General features: G+C 40.7%; 3 protein-coding genes across 7 annotated transcripts in view; 2 read left to right on the top strand and 1 right to left on the bottom strand.

Annotated features, from left to right (window-relative positions):
- Window positions 1-221: 221 nt before the first annotated feature.
- sgtb (small glutamine-rich tetratricopeptide repeat (TPR)-containing, beta) lies at window positions 222-8,717 on the bottom strand. Of its 3 annotated transcripts, none has more exons than XM_034602905.1 (12): window positions 8,598-8,717; window positions 6,756-6,868; window positions 6,313-6,416; window positions 5,566-5,641; window positions 4,504-4,603; window positions 4,172-4,276; window positions 3,919-4,057; window positions 3,256-3,318; window positions 2,821-2,858; window positions 2,650-2,733; window positions 1,544-1,664; window positions 222-1,057 (listed from the first exon to the last, which is right to left on the bottom strand). In XM_034602905.1, exons 2-11 carry the CDS (start codon window positions 6,853-6,855, stop codon window positions 1,553-1,555), a joined length of 921 nt encoding a protein of 306 aa, XP_034458796.1. In that variant the 5' UTR covers window positions 6,856-6,868; window positions 8,598-8,717; the 3' UTR covers window positions 222-1,057; window positions 1,544-1,552. The 3 variants fall into 3 exon arrangements, with proteins under 3 accessions (XP_034458796.1, XP_034458795.1, XP_034458794.1); XM_034602904.1 differs by having other exon boundaries at window positions 834-1,027; window positions 6,756-6,871; window positions 8,598-8,715; XM_034602903.1 differs by having other exon boundaries at window positions 855-1,027.
- A 42-nt stretch (window positions 8,718-8,759) lies between these two features.
- nln (neurolysin (metallopeptidase M3 family)) lies at window positions 8,760-17,969 on the top strand. Its single transcript, XM_034602902.1, has 14 exons — window positions 8,760-8,927; window positions 9,446-9,696; window positions 10,683-10,831; window positions 11,315-11,419; window positions 12,456-12,558; window positions 12,647-12,807; window positions 13,545-13,680; window positions 14,848-15,214; window positions 15,827-16,028; window positions 16,134-16,320; window positions 16,417-16,545; window positions 17,354-17,490; window positions 17,587-17,804; window positions 17,854-17,969. Exons 1-13 carry the CDS (start codon window positions 8,884-8,886, stop codon window positions 17,722-17,724), a joined length of 2,109 nt encoding a protein of 702 aa, XP_034458793.1. The 5' UTR covers window positions 8,760-8,883; the 3' UTR covers window positions 17,725-17,804; window positions 17,854-17,969.
- Window positions 17,970-19,032: 1,063 nt separating this feature from the next.
- The window catches only part of erbin (erbb2 interacting protein), a 55,217-nt gene continuing 48,869 nt past the window's right edge, over window positions 19,033-25,380 (top strand). The window contains exon 1 of one of the 3 annotated variants that reach the window (XM_034602085.1): window positions 19,033-19,810. The gene's annotated coding sequence lies outside the window, so the exon portion shown is untranslated. The remainder of the gene's footprint in view (window positions 19,811-25,380) is intronic. The other 2 variants (XM_034602083.1, XM_034602084.1) reach the window with 2 other exon arrangements.

Raw genomic sequence — 25,380 nt, forward strand, 5'->3', positions numbered from 1 at the left:
TTGTCTTGAAAATGCTCAAGAGATAGAAAAGAATGTTTTAATAATAAGGTTTCTGAAGACTTAATCTTACTATGTTAAATGGTCACTTTATAGACTATAGTGCGAGTAACATTTCTTCTTTATGAGCATATCTGAGGACTATTATTACTCCATGTAGCATTAAACATGTCATTTAATAATGACAAATACAGAAGGAAAAAAAGGCATGAGTGCACGATCGATCAATTTCCAAGACATTTATTCACATATTTTAGACAAAACATTGTGCTGCCTTAGCATAGCTATAAGTTTCCATAAAGCATCTGACCTCAAACACCAGATTTGAGTGCATGCAAAATGATCAATCTGAATCAGTTGTTACAAGTTAATGAAGAATCAAGTGGGGGCTTCAAAGGGGGAGGGGGGGGAATGTTTGCTAAAGTGCAATGACAACATAACGCAGGCTGTATATAACACTGCTATACAATTACACTGTTGTCTGAAAAGTTGAGTCTTGCTCATTTAGAAGCAGTGGTGTGAGTCTGACGTGATCTAGCACTGAATATATAACAGCGTGTTCTGTCTACAAAAATAATATCAAACAATATGCAATATACAAACAAAGCTGTAAACCTGATGTTCTATCGGTTGTACGAGAACAAAAAGGTGAAATGTTCCCTGCAATGCTGTAAAAGTACATCGCCCCCCCCTCCCCCCCGCTGTCCATCGTGACTTACAGACAGAAGCATCCTCGAGTCATGACACCAAGAGAGGATTTCACCACATGTAAAACACGACCTCTGCGGTAAAAGCTCTGAAGAAAGTATTTACTCATGTTCTGCCTCTTTTTTTTAAAATCTTTTTTACGATGAGATGTTTCGCCCTAAATGTGTGTGGGATGCTCCGTTTCGTGGTCCAGCCTCCAGGCCCTCTCGTCCGTCCACCCCACAGAGCGCTCAGTCACAGTAAAGTGCCTTCAACCCCCATCCTCGTCTCTGCCTTCAGAAATGGGTGTAGAGATTGTAATCGCGCCTTATGGTTGCCCTTCCTTGGAAAAAAAATAAAAATAAACGTGAGGCTGGAATAGAAGAAAATATTTCATGTTAATATAATTGGTATTTAACACATTTTCTGCTCGGATTTAGTTTTAAACATTGGAAATAATGATAATTATATGTTTTTTTGTAAAGACCTTTTCAAGGACACTCTTTACAAAAGATTAAAAGAGATTAAAAATGACTACAATACACAGCATTTCTGAAGAGGTGAGTTTTGAGTAAGGGTTTCTCTGATGTGTTGGGGGAGAGAGTTCCAGAGGGAAGGGGCAGCTACTGAGAGACCTCTGTCACCCCAGGTCTGATGCTTGGCCCTGTGTGGTATGGTGGGGAGGCTATGTGAGGGGGTGTGGTAGAGGCAGGAAGAAGCCTGATTGTGGAGGTCTATGTGGGTGAGGACTGGGGTTTTGAATTGGATGTGCTGAGGGACTGGGAACCAGTGGAGGAGATGTTGTCACAGGACCAGGTGTGGGCACGAGTTCTGGACGGAGTGAAAAAAGGAAAATGACCTGAATGGATCATGAGTGCTCCTCTGCGCTGCCGCTGAAGGAACGACTCCGGATGTGGTTCCTCAGCTGCTCGATCAGCTCCGGGTTCTGCTGCTGGATCTGCTGAGCAAACTGTTGTCCCCTGACACAGAGATGAGATAACTGTGTTTACCTGCTGAATTGCTTTCTGCCACAACAACAGCTCACACAGAGAGAGAGAGAGAGACAGAGCAAGATGACATTTACAGTATATTCCCACTGAACGTGTGAAAGAACGTGCGACATCTCCGATTTTATCTCCTCACAATTACAGAACAGATAAAACCGGATACTGATACAACCGAAAGCTTCTCATCATGCTGGGTTTCCTGGGATAAACGATTGAGAAGAGTCACTGTTGTGTGTCTGTTTGGGCATCGGGGACAGAACATAATTAAAGAGTAATAACACAAGCTGTTCGAACTTGTCTCCAACCACTTAATGATGTTGAGAAATGCTTTGACCACAGTGAAGTGCCACAGTGTGTATGTGCAGGGCAAGGCAGTTTTATTTCTAAAGCCCATTTCATTCACATAAGTGGAGTCAAGGTTGTACAGGGACAGAGAGAAAATGAAAAGAAATCAATTCAAAGCCAAAAAAGCACCATTCAAAACAATTAGTTTAAAAAATAAAATCCAAAGAGCAGAATAAAAGAGGTTAAAAGATTTAAAGTGTAAAAGAAGGTTACGGTTTTCCGTCTGGATTTAAAAACTGAAAGGAGGTTCTGTCTATCGTCTATTTGTAGGTTTGGATTGATTGTAAGTAGAATCATGCAGAAACAGAAAGAATCGGACGGATTTCCATGAAACTTGGTGAAGGACGGGACATGGGCCAAGACAGGACCAGGTACATTTTGCCTTGGATTCAGACAAAGGGGCGGATCCAGGAATATCTTTTTCACTTTCTTTAACATTGCAAGATAGGGAGGATTCTTTAAGTCATTTTTACCCATTTTCCAGGGAATAATTGTCAAAATGTCAAACTACCACTACCTTTAACATTTTTCTCTCAAAATAAATGGTACCTGTATAACTCATATAAAACTCATGTGAAAAAGTGATCGTGTTTTTTGAGTTGAGTGAACTTACGCTTCGATCAAGCTGGAGATGTCTGACAGTCCCCCCACTCCCGCTGCAGGACCCCTGACTGCGTTTGTCATCATTCCTGACATACTGACCAGAACAGAGACACAGTGACAGTGAGTCACACGGCATTAAAGTCTGAGGAGCATGTTTTAAAACTCGACTTCAAACACCTACAGCTGTTGTACTTGCTGGTTCTGCATCACACTTGCCGCCTGTGAAAAGAAACAAAGCTGAAATTACTTGGGTCTTTTCTAAATGTTTTATCGCAACAATTAATTTGGTGATTTTGGAGGAAAGGACGATCTGGTGCTCTGGACAGATGTCTGAGTTAAATGTCTCTCATTGTTGCTATAAAGCAATAAAACCCTGCTAATAAGTCGGCCTTCTGAAAGGTCCTTTTCCATTTCAAAATAAACTATTGATTAACGTCCCTCTCATGGGACTAATTGGGAGAAAGAAATCGAATTTAAACCCGCCAGAGACAAAACAAGCAGAAGACACCTGTCTCCAGGAGGAACTGTAACTTTCCCCAACAGCTCGTAGCCTCTATTGTTCCTAATACACAGCCAGTTTTATGTACAGTGCTCATATTATAAATCATGCTCTTACCATGCTAATAAAGGCAGGGTTGTTGATTAAACTCGCCATGTCAAATCCCAATCCAGCAGCTACCTGTCGAACACATTCATAGAAAGAAAAGAATAATCACGTTAGATAATAAAATTAGGGCTAACGGGTAAATACAGCTTGTTTTACTTCTTTTTATTATTTATTACTCATGCTGCAATACAGTGTGGTGACCAACACAAGGGCACAAGAACAACAACAAACAAAGTAAGTGTTTAGTGTCTGGTTCTGCTCCAGGTTTCTTCCAGTTAATGACGGAGCTTTTCTCTCCAGAGAAGTGTTTGCTCATTGTGGGAACTGTTGAGTTTCTGTATTACTTTTAAGGTCTCAACCTTAATATGTGAAGTGCCTTGAGATAATGTATATAATGATTTGGCACTATATGAGTAAAATTGAATTGAATTAAAAAGGGAGAGGAAAAAATAAGGAGGTTTATTTATTATTTAATGGTTGTAGGTGTGTGTCTGTGTGAGTGGATGGGCGTAAGAGGTTTTGTGAGAGGGTATAAAGGGCAGCAAGGTGGCGACAGTATTTGAAGAAACAAAGAAACAAAAGAAGGAAAGAGAAGGGACAGAGAAACAGAACTCTAATCCTTTTAGAGGGATTTATTGCTTGGGCACAGACGACGAGTGTGTTTTCACTCACTGGACTGGTTGCTTCTTTCTGCTTCTGCTCTGCGATCTTCAGGTTGGATTTGTACGTGTCATTCTCCGGGTCTAAAACCAAAGCTTTCTTAAAGAAGGTAATGGCCTCGGGATACTTGTTCATGGCTGTTAAAGCCAACCTGCAGCCACAGAGGAGAGACACAGACCTCTGAACGTTCTGCAGCAGACTATAAGAGCACAACAACTCAATAGCACTATCTCTTTTAACAGTAAATTACATTATTAGAACTCACCCCATCCGTCCATAAGCTTTGCTGTAGGTCGGATCAATCCCGATGGCTCTCTCGCAGTCACCGGTGGCCTCTGTGTAATTTCCCAGTTTACTGTGAGCTGCAGCCCTGCAGAGGACATTATGGTTTCCTTAATCAATTGGTTGGTTTAATTAAATTCATATGCACCGTGCACAAGGAGGGGATTCAGTTCACGAGCACCATCAGGTCCAGTTAAAGCATTACATCCCATCAACCCAAAGACATCAGCTACCATACCTCTGTCTCATCTCTGCCTGACTGCTGTACTTTTGACGAATGTGCAAAACAGTGTGAAACGATGCTGATGTAAATACCTGTTGCAGTAGTACACAGCGTTTCTCAGGTCCAGATCAATGGCCTTTGTGTAGCACTCCACCGCACATCTGTAGTTCTCCTCCTTCATGTGATTATTCCCTAAAAATAAAATACTGGATCGTTCACTTCAGGTCAGACACATGTACTTGGACTGCAGTTACACAACATATGAGAAACGGCAAGGATGAGGTTAAGGAGATGGATGCTGTGAGACTAACAGCAATTCAACCTGAGGCAGATTAACAGTTTTCATATGAACTATAAAGAACCTTAGGGCTGCGGCCAACACTAATTATCATTACGAATTAATCAGATGAGCATTTCCCCAATTAACTTATCGTCTGTTGGTCTATAAAACGTCACACTGTCATCAGAAAACAGTGAAAATGAACATTATATATATATATATAAACATTTTCACTGTTTTCTTATTATATTATACATTATATATATATATATATATATATATATATATATATATATATATATATATATACATTTTCACTGCTTTCTGATGACAGCGTGATGTTTTATAGACCAACAGCCAATAAGTTAATTGGGGAAATGCTCATCTGATTAATTAGTAATGATAATTATTGTTGGCCTTCAAATAACCCTATTTTATTCAACCAAAAAGACATATATCATATTTACAACATTTAGTACAATGTAAGACACATTCACATTGGAGAAGTTAGAACCACAATATGTTTTTAGCATTTCAGCTTGAAAAAAAGGTCTGAATTTAGTCTGTTAATCAATTATCGAATTAGTTTCCTTTTCTATCAATCAAAGCAACCGATTAATCAGCTATTTGCACCAGCACTGCTGAGCCTGATATCAGTACTGATAGAGATTCAGGGCAAAACACATAGAAAACATCATAATACCTGAATAATGATAAGATATAATTACCATGAATAAATAGTGTGGTACATTTAGTTCTGCAGGGGTCTGCTCTTGTGCAACTGTCCCTCCTCTGTTCACTAAACACTCAAGTGCATAAACCCATGAAAGATGAAAAGATTATTTACCAGAATGTAAATGAGTTGTAATGTTACCTTCATTCTTTAGCTGCTCCGCTTGCTCTATGTTCTCTGGAGAAGGGGTCGTCTCTGGGATGGTGATGTTGTCGTTCTGAGTAAAAACAGAAAAACAGTGCAATCACTGATGTGGAATTTACCGTGAATGAACAATATATATATATATGATGGATGCTTTGACTTGCTGGCAGGAATACAACAGATATAATGTAACTGATGACGTCAACATTTAGGTGAAAGAAGATGAGTATTATTTTGACCTGTGTTTGACAAGTCAAAATTTTAGCCATCATGAAGATGTACAGCGCCGACTGTAGATAACATGACATATATGTAATTTGCTTCTGTGTATTAACCATCTCCTTGATGATGTAAAAGCTGAACTAGGTCAGGTACTGTATATGCACCATATACATAAAAAACAACAACAGTATGCTCAGGTGCCATTTCATAAATTCTAAAAGCCGATTTTTCTGTTTGGAAAATAAGTCTTTGTCCACTGAATTCTAAATGGATCATTTTAGACTGAATAAGATTGAATCAGCCGTGTGGTCGTGGGTGATCTGCTGTTTGTCATTTTATTCTATTTTATAGCTATATCACGGGTTATCTGTTTGTGAGTCATGCATTGTTTATTAATCTTGTGCTGTTTTGTGTGTATTTTTTAAGGACAATTTAAGGACAGGCATCGTAAATACAGTGAACACAAGAAAGTACTTTCCTCCCGTGGTGAGGCAGTGGCGCAGTGTGTTGTGCAGAACCCACCTTGAGCAGGGAGTTGAGGAATATCTCTGTCAGCGGCTGAGGCACAGCGAGGTGACAGTCACTGGAGCTGATCTTAAAGGTGGTCTCCAAACACTGGATCGCAACTGTAGTGGAGGATCAGAAAAATATGACAGCATCATTTTAATGAGATCAACGACAGCACATTTATGGTTAAATAACAGCTAAACAACTGGTCTTAGCATCGTATTGTGATGGTGATAAAGGCGTTTAAAGGGTCCTGTCCGTCACACCCGCAGCACCACACACACTGCACATCCTGCTCTGATTTCTGATCATCAATGATTCTCTTTGAAGATGAAAACCTGTTTATTCCCTGTACATTGGGACAGTGAACTGAGAACATACATTCAGCTCATTGTGAAGTGGACAGGACCAGAGCAGTGTCCTATATACTTTAAAAGTGATACAGCAGGCCGACCTACCTTCCAGGCTCTCCTGCTCATCCGAATTCAAAGCTCCGCAATGTGTTTGATCTCGTAGGAACTGCACAATAGAGAACGCCAGGCGCTTCTCCACGGCCATTTTTACCTGGAAACTGCTGGGAACAGGAAGTTGTTTGGAGAGAAACAGAAAGCACCCACACAGCGTTACACTATTTAAATGATTTGCTTAAGAACTGCAACGCTGATACATGATCATACATTCACGATGATTAAAGTCCCAATGAGTTTTTGTGACTTAACACAGATCAACATCTACATGTGTCTGCGTTCACATTATAAATAACATTATACAGATAACATAAGTCTTTCTATCTTCATTCACTACAATGTATTTGTCTATGGCATAAACAGTCACGACTAAATAAACTGAAATTAAATACGTCCTCATCATTTATAAAGATTAAGTGTTGTACCTTTTCAAACTTTGGCACAAACCGTGTATTCGTGTCTGACTGAAAATATGTTTTTACCGTCTTTAATTTATGGAATAAATCATCATGAATCATATCTGTGTGCATTAATAAAGCAGGTTTTTCAAAGTGTTGTCATCCTTGGACATAATTTCCATAATATTTGTTTACACTAAGGTTTTAATGGCTTGTTAAAGTTTGTCACATCCCATTACAAGTTTCAAGTTTTGTTTTTATGCCATTCAAGCCATATCTGTAGTGTGATAATCTCAAAATGCGATAATCATAGAGTGCAATCTGTGCCTAAGTTAAAATAATTTAAACATAATAAAAACACAACAGTAGGATGAATAAATATTGGTTTAAAGGGGTAGTAGTAAAACATAGTGGGGTATTATATTATTATTATTCAGGGCTGGATTATCAACTGCCCAACTGCCCACTTGTCCACAGATTCTCAGATTATATCAATTGGTTGTTGGTCATGCATTTAATTGTTTAGGAATGTGAACCATTAATGCCTGACATCATTTAAGACAAACCCTGCAGTTTATCATATCTGTTGGTCCCTTCCTGTAGAGGGTTCCCTTTGTTCACATGGTGCATACCCCCTAATAAAGTAGGTTATCATTTTTCTCTCCCATGCTAATCCCAGCCTCTCATACATAAATGCTATAAATGATGCCGGTGGCGCATTTGGCTGGTTTCCAAGGTAACGTAAAGGAGGATGAAAAGAAAGAAAGGCTTCTTGTTTATAATAAAACGAGCTAACTATAAGACAGGCTGCGGATCCATGCCAGTCCCATGTTGTGCAGGAGGGTTTAAGAAGAGAGCCCAGCACCCTGAGGGTAATTTGTCCCTTTGGGGAAATCATTTGCAGACACAAACATCGCCTCATATTCCCCTCACGTGCTGAAGCCATGCGTTGTTATGTTCATCTGCTACAACAAACACCCCCAATTCTCCGTGAGCGTGTGTTGACACACGTACACATGCACGTATGCAGGAGCTGTGATGTAATACCACAAGGGGAGGCGAGGTGTGCTTGTAGTCATCACACAGGCTCCATATACACATTTGATTCACATTTCTAGCTCGTTGGATGCATTGGCATGGGTGCAGCCTGTCTTTACTGATGACACGGCTCGGCTCGGCTCGACTGTGCACGGCTTGTGTGAGGCTGTCTGCAGAAACGATCGCAGCCGTTCTGTCAAAACACCGCGAGGAGAGGTACCACAAATAGGGGTGGGGGGGGGGGGGGGGCAGCTTCCTGCAAACACTGATGGCACATTTATAAACAACAATCTGCCAACGGATGCTAATCAACGTGTGTGTGTGTCCCCCCCCCCCCCCCCCCATCACCATCAGCACCATCAGCACCACTAAGCATCCTCCACCCCCGCCCACCTACCTCAGGTCGTATCCAGCTTTCGGCTGCTGCTACCGCGTCATGTGGACTTTGTGTCGGATGGATCGTGTCCTCCTCCTCCTCCTCCTCCGCGTCCTCCTCCTGTGCGTCCTCCCCTACGTCCTCTGCGCCTGCGCGTTGACAGCGGAAACAAGAGGCATATTCCACATGCAAGAGAGACAGAGAGAGAGGCAGGAAAGACTTCAGCTTCCTGTGGCACTGACCTACAGTACAGTAAGAAGACAGGAGCGTGTGTTTGTTGCACAGGGAAACGCATGACACCGCCCGCATGTGTGCGTTAAGAGTTGCGGTGAGCCGCACGCTCTGCTGCAGGTACCCGCTTCATTTTACGCACACATTCTCCAAAGAGCCGCTGCTGCTCAGTCTGCTGATTGAAATGTTACACAACTCTTCATGCATAACTGCTGCTGTGTGTGTGTGTGTGTGTGTGTGTGTGTGTGTGTGTGTGTGTGTGTGTGTGTGTGTGTTTTATTGACACATTCTCCTGATATTAAAGTGACACTCGGAAATAACTCTTCATTCCAGTGCCACAGCTGCCTCACGCATTATGCCACCAGCACCAGCACGCTTTTGTGGTTTTGTTTTGAATGGCTTCCGTTATTGCAATGTCGTGAAACCCGACCCACTGAGTGTGGACACGGGGAAAAGGTCATAGCTTGCATTAGAAACATGCCGAGCACGTTCAAGTGGGGGCTTGAAAGAGAAGAATAATTTATTGCCATACCTTCGTGCCACCTGCTGTGATCCCCTGCTCACTCTCAATAGGATATTCCATGGGTGTATAGGTCTGGAATTAATGTGGAATTTATGATGGTTATTGTTTCTTACAGCCTGTCTAAACATCTCCTGAGGATGACCATCCAGAATGTGTGTGTGGTGTCCGCCAGAGACTGCTCTCAGACTGGGAACCAGAGAAACACACTGAGATGGGACCTGTCTCCAGAAGAGATCAGGGCCACGACAGACAACTTGATCAACAGAGTGAAGAAGGCCTATGATGACATTGGGTCCCTGAGCACAGAACATGTCACTGTTGAAAACACCCTGAAAGCCCTGGCTAATGTCAAACTGGATTATGCATGTAAGTATCAAGTCAGGTAGTAATCAGCATTATTTTCATGTCCTTTTTAAATCCCACAAAAAGACAAAGTGTCCGAAAACCTGATCCGCTAAATCACTTATTAGATTGCATACTTCCGAAAAGGCCGAACAGTCCCATTAAATTCAATCAACTGCTCCAAAGTGCACACAGTCATAAATATCAGTCTCCTAAACATGTCTGATTATTATCATCAAGATCTATAATTTAATCCCTGGGAAATTGGTGGAAATATCAAAAATGTTAAATCTGCACCAATGGGTTATTTCCTGACCTATACCACATCCTTCCACCTGTTTCCATTGTAATCCATCCGATAATCTTGCTCAAACCAAACAAACAAATACAGAAATAAACAGGGCTGGACACATAACCTATTTGGCCGAGGTAATGAGCTATTGCTTTTTGGCGAGTCATCACTGTAGTTTATTTTAAGTCGACCCCATATACTGTATCTTCTTGGCGCTGTAAATACTCTGTAGTTGAGAAACCAGGGGTGGGGACCCCTTGGATGAGGTTGACAGACGTTCACCAGAGATCAAAATAAAATGTAAAAACGATTAGAAATTCAATATTTCTGCCATAACTGTTACAACAAATTAAATCACATTTAGTTACGTATAAAATAAAATCGTGAAAATAAAAAAGTCATCAGACTTTTTCATTTTTTTATTTGTCCCCACATCACCTCTGAGGCGATGAGCTGCAAAAATGTGCAACATGGGTGATGCAGATTATATTTTACTATCTCACATCAATATCCTTCAGCCACCTCCAGGGGTCATAAGTCTCCTACAGAGGGAGTAGGAAATCAGTAACTGAGCGATTATTTTGTAACATTTGTTGACAAGTCCATTTATATGAACACCAGCCTAACTTTTTATGGCTATTTTTTATGCAGTCTTAATATGGTGTACAAACCACAGTTAACATTCACTGTGTCCTCTGCGTTTGCTCTGTGCCCTCAGCGTCCCGCCATGTTCTCGACTTCCCTCAGTACGTCTGTCCTTCCAAAGAGGTTCGCTCAGCGAGCACAGAGGCCGACAAAAAACTTTCTGAGTTTGATGTGGAGATAAGTATGAGGGAGGACGTGTTCAAGCGGATTACGGCCTTGCAGGTAAACCTCATGTCACATCCACTCGAACGCACACGTCACTGACATCATGAAGTAGGGAGAGGTTGATACAAAAACTGCTTTAATTAGGTCACTGGCTCATGAAGATAGTAGACGAGGTGTTAACGTGGTATTACCCATAAAAATATGGAGTCTAATTTGTGAGGATTTAATGCATTTATCACAATATCAAGCCTGTAATAGATTATTTTCACATTTAATGTCAGCCAGAGGGCAACAGATGATAGATGTGTGAGTACCGAGTTATTTTAGATAAATACCAATGATACCGTTGCCTCAGTTGATCCCAGCACTGCTCCTGTTTTAGTCTGGGAGGGAAATTCAATCTGATTTAATCAGCAGTAGCTGATGACATGTTTATTCCATGCAGGCCGCGCTGGCTGACATATTTATAGCGGCTTATAAAGCTCGGAATTCTGCTTATATGACGAATTGTGTTTGTCTAATGTGAAAATGTTTTGACAGAGAAAGTTCCAAGACGACGTTTCACCCGAGGAAAAGAGGTTCATAGACAGACTTGTTACATTAGGCAAGAGGAGAGGATTGCACCTGTCTAAGGACATTCAAGAGGTAATGTGTGATGTTTGTATAAAAACGTAGGGGGGTTGTTACCTCTGCCGACTCTTAGTAAGAGGGTTCCTGGTTTGAATCCGGGTCCGGCAGGGGGTCTTTCTGTGTGGAGTTTGCATGTTCTCCCTGTTTTTATGTGGGTTTTCTCAAAGTACTCTGGCTCCCTCCCACAGTCCAAACACATGCAGTTCACTCCTCATTTCTCACTTGCCAATTCCACATGTCACAAGGATATTGTGAATCATGTTTTCCTTTCAAAAGAAATTTTTACTTTCCTCACTGTTCCACCCGTGGGCTCGAGGAATTTTTAAAAAACATTTCTAAACCGTTCGTTTGTTTGAATGTGAGTGCGAATGGTTGTTGGTCTATATGTTGGCCCTGTGATACACTGGTGACCAGTCCAGGGTCTACAATATGTATTTGTTAAATTAGTACAATGCCCATTCTAACCCTGCCTGTTTGAAACGGGCTGTTTGCTTAGCCTGCGGTGATGCTGGTTGCAGATTTCTATCTGAAACTGTTAAAGTGACATGAGGTTATTCAGCCACGGGAAGTAAAGACCAGCTGCAGGACTCAGTCCACAGAACCCTGAAGCTGCTCCAACACTGCTGCACAAAGAGCTGTTTATTCAAAGTTCAGTGAAGCTCCACTCAGTCTGCAGAACCACCAACTGGAGAATCAGCTGTTGTTGCTTTTGTCGTGAACAACAACATCACGTTGATGAGTCTCAGCCACCGCTGCTACAGAGCGCCGGTTATTCAATGTTTATTGATATTGAACATGTCATGTGTCCAAATTGCACCAAACTCAACACTGTACTTCTCTGGGCCTTTAACGATTCACACGCCAAGTGAACGGCTCTCGAGATATGAGAATCACAAAAAGATTATAAGACAATCATTGAAGTGATGGCAGGTGCTAGTCTGGTATTTTGAAGTTCAATCGTGAGTAACTGTTGTTTATAACTCCTGCTTATTATTTCTGAATAATCCCTGACTTGTTTTTTCTTCTTTCTTTGCTTCTTTTCTCTCTCAAGGAAATAAAAAGAATATCTAAGCTCATCAGTGAACTCTCCATAGAGTTTAACCAGAATCTGAACGAGGACAACACTTTTCTCGTCTTTTCTGAGCGGGAGCTGGGTAAGCTTACAAGATGTAATCCGTCAGTCTGCTGGTATGAATAGGATTTAACTAGTTTTCACTTATGGTGCTGTCCTCTGCTGTCAAGGTGGACTCGCTGATTGTTATCTCAACGGACTGGAAAAGACAGCGAATGGGAAGTACAAGGTGACACTTGAATATCCTCATTACTTCCCCCTGATGAAGAGGTGTCACAACCCTGAGACCAGGAGGAAGATGGAAACAGCATTTCACAGCAGGTGTAAAGAGGTAACTGGAGGCTGATCATCAATCTGAGTATCCTACACAGTCACCTTTTCTCCCACAGCAGATCCTGTCCTGGAGAAACTGTTACTTGTGTCTATGATTAAAGTTGTAATCCTGTTGATTAACACAAAATCAAAATCCCATTTTCCACAATATTTATGGGCATTTAATTGTTTACATCCAGTGATTACAGGGTTAAAATTTGAGGAATTGTGAGAAAAAGATCTATGTGTGTATCTAGGATGACAACTTCCTATTCACTCTCCTACAGTCATATTAGACCTGAATTTATATACTGCTACAAACACATTTCCTACTTCTGCTTCTTCACATCATGGACTATAAATGAAGATGGACACATTTTTAGTGTGACAGGAAACATGATGTATTTGTTCCAGAAATGTATGTTAACAGCAGCCATTCAGGAGAGTCTTAAATATTATTGTAAATAATGGTAGAAAAGAAATTATTTGGCTGCATTATAAACTGATACATCAGTTACTCTTCTCTGCTCAATTTCTACCAAATAATATACAGAAGAAGTATTAAATTCCCTAATTCTAGACATTGTTGTTTTATTTCACCTGCTGATACCACCACTGACCACAGGTGTCGCCAAATCACCCAGTACTGAAACTCTAACTACCCTAACTTAAATGATTCTAATTAGATATTTAGTAAAATTGTATAAATTAGCTGATCTTCATAGCTAATTCTGCAGCTCTTTTTTTTTTTTACAGGTAAACACGGCAATCCTGGAACAGTTGATACAGCTGAAGGCAAAGGTCGCAGACTTACTTGGTTACAGCAGCCATGCTAACTACGTGCTGGAAATGAACATGGCCAAGAATGCAGGCAATGTGTCTGACTTTCTAGGTATGTCTGCTCTGACACTCTCAGGCAGGTGCACAGGAATACTCAAGTCTCATGCCATCTGCAAAGCTTTGCAGTAGGAAAAAACTGGACAGATGGATTGGAGAGTAGACAGGCTCAACTAAAGAAGAGAAATATGACACTGTCGCTGGTAATGTACTGGGGCGTATGTTGCACAACATGCCTCTTGTATGTAATGTAATACACGGTAATTTATGGCTGTTGAAAGTAGTGGTGATTCACACAGTCAAGTGGAAGGGATTCGATGTGTGTGGCCAGTTTCTGGTTTTAGGGCAAAACTGTGAGAGGGTGTGTAGTATAAGGGATATACAGTATGTAACTACTAAAAAGATGTTTGCAGTATAATAGTGTGATAAATGATTTGGGTGAACGGTCTAGACAAAAAATCCTCCTGAAGTTGTTAGAGATTAAATAATAATAAATAAGTAATAATAATAATAATAATAATAATAGATTGTATTGCTATAGCACCTTTAACGATGCTCAAAGACACCTTACATAGGTCATAGAAGCAGAGAAGCATGTAAAAGCAAGTTAAAGGTCCAGTGTGCAGGATTTAGGGGGAATCTATTGGCAGAAACTGACTTTGAGAACATACAGTTATACAGTACAAGATATACAGTATTATTTGAAAATTTAAACCTTGAATTTTAATTTCTGAATTTTTTAACATTGAAAAATAAAAGTGAAAATGAAAAGGTCATTACAAAATAATTCAGTGCTATAAAATCAAAGGCTTTTAAATGTCAAAATGGTGAGACTTACTACTCCTACTAATACTTCCATAGCCACTATTCTACCGAACAACAACCTTGTTTAGTGGATGTTAGATTTTTGCATAGTGAAGATTTATACTTTTAATATAAAGTTGTTTCCTGACCCCATGTTATCTGTGGCTGAGGGGGAGCTACTGTAGTTTCTCCTACATGAGCTAAAAAGGAAGCTAGTGAAGGCTGCTGTCTGACACTTGACCACTAGATGTCACTATATCGCACACACTGAACCTAATGTATTCTTCTGTGATCTGTTGTATCTGAGACTGGATCTGAAATAACACATCTAGAAAAAAGATAGAAATTAAATGATGTCAAAACAACCAAAACAAAAACTAACTTATTGAACTGATGGTTCTTTTTTCCTGCTTTACAGACGCATTCTATGAGACACTGAAGCCCATAGGTATCAAGGAGAGGAAATATATTCTTGCACTAAAAAAAAGGGAGTGCCTGATGAAGGGCTATGAGTTTGACGGACAGATCAACGCCTGGGACATGCCCTACTACATGAACCAAGTGGAACAGGGCAAGTTTGCGGTGAACAAGGACAAACTGATCGAGTATTTCCCGCTCGACGTGGTGACGGAGGGACTGTTTGGTATTTACCAGGAGCTGCTGGGGCTCAAGTTCACTGAGGTGGAACGTGCTAATGTGTGGCACGAAAATATCAAACTTTATTCAGCCCACGACACAGAGACAGGGGAGGAGATCGGCCAGTTCTACCTGGACCTGCACCCGAGGTAGAGAATACACACATATACACATCTCCACCCAGGCTGTATACATATACCATGTACACACCAAATGTCTGCTAAGTGTTTACATTAGGAGTAGGCAAAATATCCATGATCTGAAAATAAAGATCACCCCACTAATAAAAAAAAAAAAATGAATTCACGTAATCAGTATCATTATTCAGATCTGCACCAAATCTGAACTGTTCATAGATATTTGCACACTACTCGTGTCTATGTTTGTATCAATAAGATCTCTGCATTATTTCTTGAGAAATTAACAAAAAGGTGGAAAAATGCCCAATCTTGCAATTTTATATAATGTGAAAGAAAATTCCTGGATGAAGCCCCTGATCCAGATATATGCAAAAATTCAATGGGCTCTTTCCTGACCCATACCACACCCTTTCACCAAGTTTCATGGTAATCCGTTCATTAGTTTTTGCACAATCCCACTTACTAGCAAACAAACACAGATAAAAACATAGCCTCCTTGTCTGGGGTGATAATGAGATTTAAGCATTCAGTGTCTAGAGCTCTTGATCTTTGTAATGTCATCATTGTTCATGTCCAGATTTCATCCTCACTGTGTGGCACTGTGACCTTAACTTCCACCAGGGGGGGGAAGTATGGCCATGCAGCGTGCTTTGGGCTCCAGCCTGGCTGCAGAGGACCAGATGGAAAACGTAGGCTCCCGGTGGCAGTTATGGTGGCCAACTTTACCAAACCCAGAAAAGGCTGGCCCTCCCTCCTCCAGCACCACGAAGTGGAGACTTATTTCCACGAGTTTGGTCATGTGATGCACGAGCTCTGCTCCAAGGTGGACCACTGACTGTATATCAACAGCTCCATTTTAGCAGTGCGCCATGTGTTGTGTTTTTAATTAGAATGCGAGGGCCTGAACTTCTCTTGTTGCGTGTGTCAGACTACTTTTTCAGAGTTCAGTGGAACCCTGGTGGAGACAGACTTTGTGGAAGTTCCCTCTCAGATGCTGGAGAACTGGGTTTGGGAGAAGGAGCCCCTGAGAAGGATGTCTCGCCACTACAAGGACGGCAGCGCCATTCCAGACAACCTGCTGGACAAACTGATCGCCTCCAGAGTGGCCAACACTGGTCCGACACCAAACTCTCTCACATCTGTCCACGAATCAAATCTGGTCACGTGCTGACATGTTAAACATACTCACATTGAGTGTTTCTCCCCCTCAGGTCTGATGAACCTGCGTCAGGTGGTCCTCAGTAAAGTGGACCAGTTGCTACACACCAGCCCTTGTGCAGATACAGCGGAGGTGTTTGCAAAGCACTGCCAGGAGATCCTGGGTGTTCCTGCTACACCAGGTCAGTGGTTTCTTTAAAGTCAGCAGCATACAAAGGGGTCAATGACAGACATTCATATTTTGATGTCCGAATTGTTATATTTATTCTACAAAATTGATTGAGTCAAATTCATACATTCAAATAATAATATTCTTTAATTATTTTGCGCTTCTCAAACCTCCTAAATGTGGGGGTGGTGCAACTGTCCCAACAAATAGGCATACTAAGAAAACTATAAAAAATTGTACTTTAATGAGAATTAATTCAAAATCTAATCCCATGGCATTATGTGTGAAATGTTTCTGATTTTCCAATTTTTCTAATCCTTATGATTTTAAAGCTATAAGAAAAAGAAAAGGGATACTTAAAGATTTCACTCAAAATAAATTGTAGAAAAATATATATATTTATAGATATTTGGTTGCGCCACCTGACATTTATTGAGGTTAAATGTAAAAAAATGTATTTAAGTGGTTTGAAAAGTTATTTAACAAATTTGTCATTTCACAGATTGTTCTGGACTCAAAGATATATATTACATCTTTATTGAAAAGACTTTTTAAAAAGACCTTTTAGAAGCTTTATTTGTAATTGACCTAAAGGCGATTGTCTTTTAGGATATACATGCATGAACATTTCTGTTGCCTCCTATGAGAAGGAATAAATAATTATTATAATTATTAGTGGATTATTAATTTAAGACCCCACTGTGGACTGGCAACCTTTGAGTTTCTTATCCTGTATAAAACCCAGAACTTTTTTGGAATATATGTTAATAATTTGGAACCATGACCCTTTTGTTATGATGACAAAGACATGTTCTCTGCAGGCACCAACATGACGGCCAGTTTCAGCCACTTGGCTGGAGGATATGACGGTCAGTACTACAGCTATCTGTGGAGTGAAGTCTACTCCATGGACATTTTCTTCAGTCGTTTCAAAAAGGAAGGCATTCTGAATCCAAAGGTTGGTGTCATGGATCATCTTTATATGTTTGATTGTAAATATTCATCTTGTTTCTGTGTAAAATGTCTTTACGAGCACATCTGTGCCTGAACACAGGTTGGAACAGAGTACAGGAGGGTGATCCTGGAGGTCGGTGGCTCTGTGGATGGAATGGACATGCTGGAAACCTACCTGGGACGAGCACCGTGCCAGGACGCTTTCTTTCAATGCAAAGGACTGATTAGGGAAACATAAACACTGTAGTTTGATGTAGTCTTCTAAGAGTATTTTTGAGAATTAAAGCAGTATATATTTCTAATTTGATGAAAACCCATGTTAATAGAAAAATGGCTTTGCACTAAGTTTATTATAACACTGTTTAGGGTTTTGTAATTTCTGCTTCTCAGGTGTGAGGATTTGATGCTTTTCTGAGTTTTATTATTTTCAGTGGGTTTTGGACTGTTGGTTTGACAATAAAAGATGTAAAGTTGCGACCTCGGCCTCTGGGAAGTTGTGACAGCTTTTTTGATTATGTTCTGACATTAAGAAAACATATATTAAATAAATATTTAAAAAATACATTGAAAATAATTGTTAGTTTAAGCTCTGGTCTTGTTTATAACCTCTAAGGTTGATGCAGTCAACACGTTGGTAAAAGTTGCATATATTGCAGACTAAGGAAAAGCTGAAAGATAGATTGTTTAAACCACTAGGACTTAATATACATGATTGGATGTTTTCAACCAGGGGAGATGCACAAGTCTGACTCTGAGCTTTTCCTCAGCTTGGAAGAAGTTGTCCACTCACCCCCATCTTACCTTTCTTATCTTGTTTTACTTAATACCTGAATGCCTAAGCAATCTGTGTTGTTGTGTTTATGCTAATTAAGCCTATAGACATGTATTGAGTTTAATTGAAAAATCCCAGCCCAATATTCCTGTTTGATATCAGCTGAAACTACAACTAGTATAGTATTAAGGCATTTGTTTGTTTTTTGCCTCAGAAAAATAGGGAAAATAAGTAAAATTTCCCCAAATATTCCTGTATCTGTGAACAATGTGTTTAACCAAATCATACAGATGTGGGCCGTTCTACATGATCTGCCTTTGATTACTAACAGTCAGGCTCACAAAACCTCACTGTGATCGCCAAGAAGATATATTGGCGTCGTAAAACCCCACAGTCCGCAGACATCATCCACAAAGCCATTTAATACAGATTGAAATTAAGATATAATCATAAGCATTCTTTTTGTGAAGAAGGGTTCATATTTCTCCATATTTTAAATTCACCTGCAGGGGGGGAATGTTAATCACACACTAGGGGGCGCCTCAGGATTGCAAAGGCCTGGTTTGTGAGTTTATAGGGAAGAAAGAAATAATAATTGAATCCCTAGTATAACTATTTTCTCCATTTGAATAAAAAGAAAAATGTCTGTACTTTTATTCCCAGAAACTGCGATAACAACTTCATGGATGGATGTGGATTGTTTTGATAAAATAATAAATAAAAGATTTCTATTTCCGTTTCTGGTCCATATTTTCATCGTTAAGGAATAAATAAGAAACAAATGTCTGCCGGGGCTGTGGACGAGGGGAACAGGGGGAATAGGGTGAAAGTGTGCGGGTGAGCCAGTGAGAGCATCGTCGTCCCTGGAGGGGGCGGTGGGAGCTGGACTGGAGGCGGACAGCCGGCCCCCTGGTGCAGGCGCAGAGGTCGCGGGGAGAAGGAAGCAGCAGCCGCGTCGTGTTCCTCTGAAAACAGCCTGGATGTAGCGCAGCACCTCCGCTCCGGCCGACCTGCGTTTCTACCTTTCATTAGCACCGTCGCCATCGCTGCAGATGTGTCTTCTTCCAAACGCAGAGGAGATAATGAGCGAAAACATCTGGGCGCGGCACACTTCAGAGGAAGCTGCTCGGCTCTGTCGGAGGTCGTTTTTGCCTTTTGTATTTCCTTGCTGAATGTCGTGGACATTTTGGATTTTGTTTTACTTCTAAGTGCTCCGCGTCGTTAAAGTCGCACACATTGAGGACCCGGTTTTGTGCGGTCGCTGTTCGCTTCGCACTCTGCCGGCTGTTGTCTTTTAATTGAGTAGCTCGGATATTTTAAAAAGTGAGGACAGAAGAAGCTTCGGCTCGCTGGGAGAACTTGAGGAGACGGTGCCTCTTTAAGTGGGCAGCGTTAGCTAGCTGCTAACACTAGCCACAGAAAAAAAAAGGACCCACACTGAAGTAACCAAACATCTCGCTAATGTCCACTTGCTTCAGTATTTCTCTGATACTCGCAGCTCGCCCACAGCCCGGACACCATTAACCGAGACAGCGACTCCACGTTGACTGAGGTGAGTCTCTTTTGTTTGGGCTAGTTTTCTGCCTTTTTTGCCTGTGGGGCCCCACACAACATGCTAACACCGATGCTAGCTGCAAGCGTAGCGTCCAGGTCCCGTTCTGGTGCTGTGTGGTCCCGTCACTGAAACAATGATTGTGCGACATCACACGAACTCTGCTGGTTCGTGAATTATTCGAGTCACATTTGTTTGAATAAAAAAAAAAGTGTTTTCTTTTTTTTTAAAAAGCTAGTGAGATGTTTAAGCAGCTGTTTTTTTGCACATCAACAGCTGGACGTGGTTACATATTTTCACTGAGGCTCCATTGGTGCTCGTCTGTGTTAGATCGCATCCACACGTCCAGTAAATAGCCTGATTTTATATCTACAAGAACAAAGCATCGCAGCACGTACATCACTGTGTCGTTTTTCAACAACAGCCGCAGTCACATCTTTTGTTGCCGGAGCATCTTCACTGCGCCTCGGCGGACGGAGCCGGGATTAGCCTCGTCTGCACTGCAACATATCGGCGTTTTCATTTTCTCACACGCTTCGCTAATCAGATTACTGCCCCCCCACCCCCTCCCCACTTAACTCCTAATGTAATTTAATCCCGTTAAGACTGAGAAAGATGCGGAGGGAGCTAATCTCTGTTTGATTAGAGGAATTTAACAGGTCCAGCCACTGTGTGTTTTTTCTTCGAAGTGTGTGTTAGTCACCTCTGTGGGGAAATGCTGTCAAGCGCAGCAGCCCCGAGACACCTCGAGAGGACATGACACAAACAACGATCAGGTGGAAATAGCAGCAGGTCTGTGGTCGTTTTTCCGTTCATATCATGGAGTGCTTTGTGGTTTCAGCACGACACAATGCGTGCAGTCTAGATCTTCTCCTTGTCTGAATAATAATCTACAAACCCATGCAGATGATAAACTGAGTTACACATCCCTGTCGATGATCTCACGTTGCAATGCAAAACAAAGTTGACCCAGCTGGACCAACCCAGGAAGCTGCTGTTTGTTGCCATAGAGAGAATGCACTTGTGTTGTTATGATACAAACACTGCGTGAACTTTGAAAGGCAGGTGAATTTCCTGCAGGCCTGCTTCTTGCAACACAGCGACAAGCCTCTGCTGCCTTAAACCTCATACCTTGTATTTGATGGCTGCCATTGTCTTGTCGTAAAACGCACACTGGATCTGATCAGCCTTCAAAGGGCATTCTTGCTCTGGTGATAATAATGTAAACAAAGACGAGGATCTGCCAGCTGCCTCTTGTCATTGTTGTAGGCCCACAATCCAAGAGCGGGTAGCCAGCTGCTTGTAGATTATTAGCCAGGTATTCATGATAATGCTGACTGGTGGAATGCATAATGTAAAACTTCAGTGTGTCCAGACCTTGGGGTAATTTCCTCAAACTATATGCATTCACTGTTGTATTAGTCTTTTGCTATAGTGCATTTTTTTGATAGTTCATTGAATTAACAGCAAATGTTATGTAAGGCTGTTCTTCAATATATATATATGAAATAAATCACAGAAACATGCACATAGTCTTGTGACAGCAGTAACTTTCCGCTGTGATGTTGAAATCCTATGTTGGCGGAGCCTTTAATTTATCAAGTTTCACATTTGATCATTTACAACAGACCTTATCTTGAATCGTAGATAAGGTTCCCTCAAACAAAGGCCCTTTACTGTACTGTTCTTTTTCTCACACCAGTGTCAAAGCAGTGCAGTTACAGACACACTCGTCCAACAGTTTGTTGTGCCACTCGGAGACAGAAAAAAATAAAAGACTTGACAAAGGCTTTCAACTAACGTTGCAGAGTCACATTTCCTTATCTTCACCAAAAATGTCACTCTGGCTGCATAATAGTTAATCCAAAGTCCATAATGCTCCCATTGTGAATTTTTCCCGTATCTCTGTATCTCACTTTGGGTTGAACAAATACAACTCCCAAGAATTAGGCCCCGGTCACCCAGGTTAAAACCCCTTTTTTCCATTTAAACAGCCTGTCATTGTATTGTTAAGCGATTCTGAACTCTTCCTGGTTTCCTTAGGTGGCAATATATTTACTTCTTGAAGGTGATTGAAATCTTGTCAGATGACCAGCTTCAGAGCGCTTTCTATATTTCTAATTATCCAAATAGAGTGAAACTAATTTGTTATTTGCCAGAAATAAGTAATTTGAAGACCTTGAGCTTTAGTAAAAAAACATATTTTATTAAGATTACTTGAAGTGGCAGTCAAACCTTTTGAACACTTAAAAAAAATTGGATAATAATGCACTAATAACTAATCCAGTTGGAACATGGTAATAATAACCTGATGTATCAACTGATAATAGTGTGAGGCAAGTGGTTCATTTCATACATTTTTAGTTAAGTTTAAGTCCCTAAAATCTTCAGCGTAATGTACCTTGACAAAAGGGATCACATCAGTGGGGGATAATTATAATACGTCTTGAGTGTCCTTTAATGTAACTGGCACTTTCACGTCATCGTACATGTTTGCCTTAGAAGTCACTGAGAGGAAGACGAACCCTGTACCTTTTTGTTTCTGGTGTGTGTCACATCTATTCCAACAGGCAGCGTCAACACAGAGTTAACACATTTCTGCTGCAGCGCTCCGCTCTACACACAGTTTCAGTGTTTGAACTGGTGCAACATCTTTGTTTAAGCTGTTAGTAATATTCGTGTATGTGCTCGGACTGGTTTGGGTAGAAGTTTGTCTTAGTCATGTTTTTCTGAGTACCTCCATGAGCCTTCTTAATCACTACAGAAGCCGCTGGTTGAATGAATTGTTGGCTGCAAACAAGTGTGAGCGTTCTACTCCCTCGAATGAGGTGAAAGTGTCAAACAATGGATGATTTAATTGCGGGCGGTAACTTAAGTTTTGAATTGGTAATTGTAGTCATGTGGCAGAAAGGCAAAGTCATGGGATTACTCAGCCACCTGAGGAATCCTGTTCATAGCACGAGGAACTGAGGAGAACATCACAATGAGCAGGTGTTACCAAACAGCTGCAAACATTTTATGACTCTGTAGTTCCTTTCTGATGATTGCATGGAATTAGTCGGCTATTGTTAAATATTAGTTTTCAGAGTCACAGTAGTGGCACATGACTCTTAAAGGTAGATCGCCTTGAAATGGATGTATCTCTTTTCGTACAGGCTATCTTCAGACCTGGCATGTGTTGATGGTACCTCTGCCAAGGAGGTTATGACACAAAAAACAACTTGATGGATTTCCATGAAACGGTGGAAGGATGAGTCAGAGAAGAACCCTTAACATTTTTTGGCGAATCAGGGGCAGGCTATAGGTTTTTTTTCTCTCCACTCTGTTAAACAAAGCGAGATGGTTCCTTTTCCAGCATTTTCAGTTTTCCCAGAGAATAATTCATGGATCTTGTTGGAAACAAAATGAGGCACATTTAGGGAACTGATATCTGAGTGTGTGTGAAATTTGGTGCAGCTTGATTGAATATATGGGAATATTGGGCCTTGGCAGACATATGCGCTCTAATGAGTGCCATTCCAGTTAATAGCTTGTTTCAGACCCACTGATTCACTCAGCCTGCATTCAAAGCACTGGCACACGTTTTTGTGCCAAATTAGACGTTTCTTTGACAAACACATTTGTTGTGACATCACAATTTTTTCCCCTATTGTTACTCATGTAGACACAAATGTCTCTTCTTGGAGTGTAATTGATTGATTTATTTTGTCGCTGCATGGGATTTAGATCTATTCTCTGAGGAAAGATGGTGGCATCACAGCAACATTTGAAGGACCACTTAGTTTGTCATGATGATAAATCAGTCAGAGATGAAGACAGCGTTTATAGATTTCATTTTCTTGGTCTGTTGCCCAGTGGCTATTAAAGCTGACCTAACAAATAGCAGGTATGTACATTTATAACTGACAGAGATCAATGTTTAATGAATAGCCTGTTAAAGACAAAGAAGGATGGATAGTTCATAACAGACTATGACGGGGTATTTGTGGGAATGTACATAACAATTTGACATTCCAGTCTATACATTTAACACATACATACAGTACATCTATACATTCAGACCTCCTTCATCATTGCTCAGCTTTTGTGACCCAATTAGAAGAGCATCTGTCTGTTCCTTCAGTCTTCTGTATATCGGCAAATATTTTCAAAAAGAAAAATCCCTCCTCAATTTTGTGTCTTCTGTCTAAATACGAAACCACATAGGAGCCTGCTGTGAACAGCTTCCATTCTCCCCCTGCATAATGTATCTGAAAACTAAAATGAAATATATTACTGGTACTGGTACAGAGAATATGACGGAATTCTCTAGAGGAACTTATGTAATGGAATAATTTTGAAATTGTTTTGTTTATGGAAATGGAGAAGAGGAAAGAAAAGAGTTCTCACAAGTAGATCTGGTAAGAACTGCTCTGTTGTAACATCACCTATAGAGCTGCCTCCATAAAGTAACTGTTTTTGAGTGTAGAATGCTGGTCAGTGTCTATCCACATAAAGTAAGAGGTCTGAGTATTGGGCACAGAATAAAGCAAACAGCACAATTTTGATGTATAGTCATGTATTTTATATAACGGTACTACATAATGTTTTATGTCCAAAATTCCTGTCAGGCATAAGGGAGGGAAAGCTTAAGTAATAACCTTAGAAATGGGCTATTAGCAGGCAAAATGTTTGCAGAATGATAGAAACACTATTTTACTGCACATTAAGCTGTTTTTTGCTTGAATATGAGAATGAAACCTGCAAATAAAATGCCCTGAGAATTTTATAAATAAGGTTTATCCAGGGCAACCTGGTTCATCTCTAGTCATATTCACTACAGATGAACATGCAGCCAGAAATCATTAATACTTTATTTTATAAATATTGTGTACTGTAAAACGCTCCATTGGTGAGGCTAGATACCACCTGCAGTTTTACTAATCCTCACTTATTTGGCACCAGACTCTTTTATTTGATTCATGTGTGATAAATACTACATTTTCAGCTACTCATAATCTATTTTGCCATTGTAAATGACTTCATCTGGATCTGTCTGCTGCATGTGGTGGACTGTTTGTCCATGTTTTGTAGCTGGACTGGAGAAGGTAGGGTCAACAGAAACCGTCGATAATCAGTGTCATGAGACAGGTTTCCCAGGATTGATTTCCCGCTAGTCCGGGGTGATGACGAGGCACAGCGTCCCTAAGGAACAGTCTCAGATCCAGCTCTGGCCTACTACCCTGTATTCATATGAACCTAGCTGTGTTTACATTCAGTTATGATAGAAAGCAGCTCAAGTCTGTTTTCAGTATGTGCCTCGAACATATCTGAACTTGAGATCAGATCATTCCCCCCCCGCTCATAATGCAAATTACCACATGCATCACATTTTCTATGACCAAAAATGGTCCTTTAAGATACAGTAGTTTCTCTTCTTGTGTCTCAGACTAAAATGTTTCAGTAGTAATTATACATTTAATTTCTACTCTACATGTTTAAGGAACTGTTTTTTTGTTCCTGTTGCTGAAGGAGATTGCGCTATGTTGATGGTACTTATAGAACATCAGTGACTACACTAGCTCTGAAAT

Source organism: Hippoglossus hippoglossus, chromosome 12 (genome assembly GCF_009819705.1).
Source record: "Hippoglossus hippoglossus isolate fHipHip1 chromosome 12, fHipHip1.pri, whole genome shotgun sequence".
In the NCBI taxonomy this organism is placed as follows: domain Eukaryota; kingdom Metazoa; phylum Chordata; class Actinopteri; order Pleuronectiformes; family Pleuronectidae; genus Hippoglossus; species Hippoglossus hippoglossus.

What these genes read in the sequence shown, in the direction of transcription:
- sgtb (XM_034602905.1), bottom strand. Translation starts at nt 6,855, where the DNA reads ATGGCCGTGGAGAAGCGCCTGGCGTTCTCTATTGTGCAGTTCCTACGA. An exon ending in TGAGCAGGAGAGCCTGGAAG is followed by an intron (nt 6,417 to 6,755) that starts GTAGGTCGGCCT and finishes CCTCCACTACAG; the next exon opens with TTGCGATCCAGTGTTTGGAG. An exon ending in ACCCTGCCTTTATTAGCATG is followed by an intron (nt 2,859 to 3,255) that starts GTAAGAGCATGA and finishes TTCTTTTCACAG; the next exon opens with GCGGCAAGTGTGATGCAGAA.
- nln (XM_034602902.1), top strand. Translation starts at nt 8,884, where the DNA reads ATGTGTGCGTTAAGAGTTGCGGTGAGCCGCACGCTCTGCTGCAG. An exon ending in TGTCAAACTGGATTATGCAT is followed by an intron (nt 9,697 to 10,682) that starts GTAAGTATCAAG and finishes CTGTGCCCTCAG; the next exon opens with CGTCCCGCCATGTTCTCGAC. An exon ending in CAATGTGTCTGACTTTCTAG is followed by an intron (nt 13,681 to 14,847) that starts GTATGTCTGCTC and finishes CCTGCTTTACAG; the next exon opens with ACGCATTCTATGAGACACTG.